Consider the following 2369-nt stretch of genomic DNA (forward strand, 5'->3'; position numbering starts at 1 on the left):
TCTAGGACATCTCTGCTCTAAGATCTTTCCACCCTTCTTCCCCAAACCTGCTCTAAGATCTCAGCAGCTGGCTCAATGACAAAAGATCCTGAGATTATTATATGCACTACAACAGCCCTGAATCTACTCTTACATCATCGGAACAATGAAACAAATTACTAGCATTACGAATCACTTGATTTTGTTCTGGCAGCCCAGGAACCATATCACTTCATGTGACTCAACCAACTCTAACCAACCATACTGTGAATCTACAATCATTCCAAGTACAACTCTGGTGAATGGAATACGGCTCAATAATGTAAGCTTTGTCAAATATTGCCATTCTTCTAATCAGCTGAATATTCAACACTACCAGATGTCCTTATGTTGGAAGCTCTTTTCAAATACACAAGCAACCTTTTCACTGTGATCACTTTACATCAGAGATGTTAAAAAGTTTAGCTTACCTTCTGGGCATTCACAAAAAGTCTATGAATTATAGTGCCGGCAGGCCCTCTTCCAGCACCGATGACGGATACCTCTGGCTGTTCCAAAAGGCTGGTTACAAAACTGACAGTATAAAGGAAAAGAAAGTCAGTGAAATATGTTATTTCCCTTCTTCTTAAAAATGCTTGGCTCTTTAGAATTATTTCAAAAAGATATAAATATTGCTAGTAGCTCTGATGGTACTAGGCACATAATTCAGACTAGCTAAATTAAGGCAAATTCATGCATGTATATATGTTCCTTCTCATCCCCTTCTTTTGTGAATGAATGGCAGTTTAAAAGCATCATCTCTGGAGCAATATGCAATTTCTTTGGTGTCTGCCCTTTGACAGCTTATTCACCAGTTCAAGGCCATTCACATATCCATAAAGATGCAGTCATTAGACCTTGAATGGACCAGCCTGTCTAAAATTGGTCAGCATTTTATACCATCCTCTCATGTACCAGTGGTGGCCAACGATTATCAAGCAATGTGTGCTAAAACTCCTTACCTGACTGCTTCCTATTTATATTCTTTGCCTATTTCGCCGCTGCTATTCAGTACTGGTTGAAACGGCACCCTTTGCTGCTTCATACAAGACTGATGCAAAAACCTAATTCCTGATCCCTTAACTATGGTGGGAAAGGGTACAAGCCACATGACTGAGCATTTCTTTACTCCATGACTTTCCTCTGCCATGCGCAAGTTGTCTTTGCGCTCTTCCCACTAGCCTTACCTATTATTAAAGTTCATCTTGGCAATGATATCAACTATGATTAATGCTAATGAGTGATCTCAGCCAAGATATGAAATCAGAGCTTGACAACATCAGCTTACATTCAGGATTGTTTGATACAATGTTTCTTTACCTGTTGTGAATGGAAGCACATGTGAAATGTTTGGGAGCTATGCAATATATATCAGTAGATGCCCAGGCTTAGACATACAAATAATTATGTAACATATACTTCTGAAATTAAGTTTCAGGTAAAAGGTAGAACAAGAGAGATGGCGTCTGAGGGAATTTCACCACCACATTTGCTTAGTAATTTCACCAAGCAAAGAATACAAGTTCACTCACTTTTCTAGATCTTTGCGTTCTTCCTCTTGATCACATTTATCTATCCCAAACTTTGCTTTCAAGGATCTTGCCTGAGCAATAGTGGCTTCCACACTCAGAATATGAGCAATAATCTCCTATGTGCAAGGAGGAAAAAATGTTTATATACTGCTGCATTCCTTGCTTTCTATTAGGTTCCCAAACGAAACATTAAGGAAAATCCGCTTACTTCCAATTTTTTGTCTTCTGGGTTTGGAAACCGGAGACCTTTACTGGCGTGGATGATTATCTGCTTAATTATCTTCTTTACTGAAGTAATATCTTCCAGTGATTCTGTTAGATGAACATGAATCAAGTGTATTGAAGTCACAGTTTTCTCTTTATTCCAAACATACTTTGCACAGCTTATCAAGAATTATTTACCTTCTTCCTTTACCTTGAGTACAGCTGCATGAAGAACACAAGATAGGAGGTGCCGTGCAAGATCTGCTGGTTTCTGAACTGCCAAATAGTGTAGCACCTGAAAACATGGTAAAAGCATCATACTACCACAATAATTCTGGTCTCAATAGCCCATCAGCTTGATTCTGTATGGCATATCCCACCATTTCCCTGCTTATTTTAAATATAGCATACAAAAACTGAATGGGAACTAACGTACTAAAAAGAACTCCAGTAACAGCCTTCTATATTTATACTTGATAGTCATCATGAGAACTCCATTAACATAGGATAAACTGTTTTGTAGAGATTCTGCATGGCCTTTGGGCTAAAGAGGTTTTCTGGACTTGGTGGGACTTCAAGTCTAAATCTACAATGGCAGAAATCAAACAGCACGAG

General features: G+C 38.6%; 1 protein-coding gene across 2 annotated transcripts in view; it reads right to left on the reverse strand.

Moving 5' to 3' along the window:
• Positions 1-2369, reverse strand: part of RAB3GAP1 (RAB3 GTPase activating protein catalytic subunit 1) — a 45098-nt gene that overhangs the window by 4414 nt on the left and 38315 nt on the right. For both annotated transcript variants that reach the window (XM_015425784.1, XM_015425783.1), the window contains exons 21-24: positions 1953-2049; positions 1759-1862; positions 1551-1666; positions 450-552 (exon numbers count right to left, since the gene is read on the reverse strand). In XM_015425784.1, the coding sequence (XP_015281270.1) occupies positions 450-552; positions 1551-1666; positions 1759-1862; positions 1953-2049 (420 nt within the window). The remainder of the gene's footprint in view (positions 1-449; positions 553-1550; positions 1667-1758; positions 1863-1952; positions 2050-2369) is intronic.

Source organism: Gekko japonicus, unplaced genomic scaffold, assembly GCF_001447785.1.
Source record: "Gekko japonicus isolate JY-2015 unplaced genomic scaffold, Gekko_japonicus_V1.1 scaffold1924, whole genome shotgun sequence".
In the NCBI taxonomy this organism is placed as follows: Eukaryota; Metazoa; Chordata; class Lepidosauria; order Squamata; family Gekkonidae; genus Gekko; species Gekko japonicus.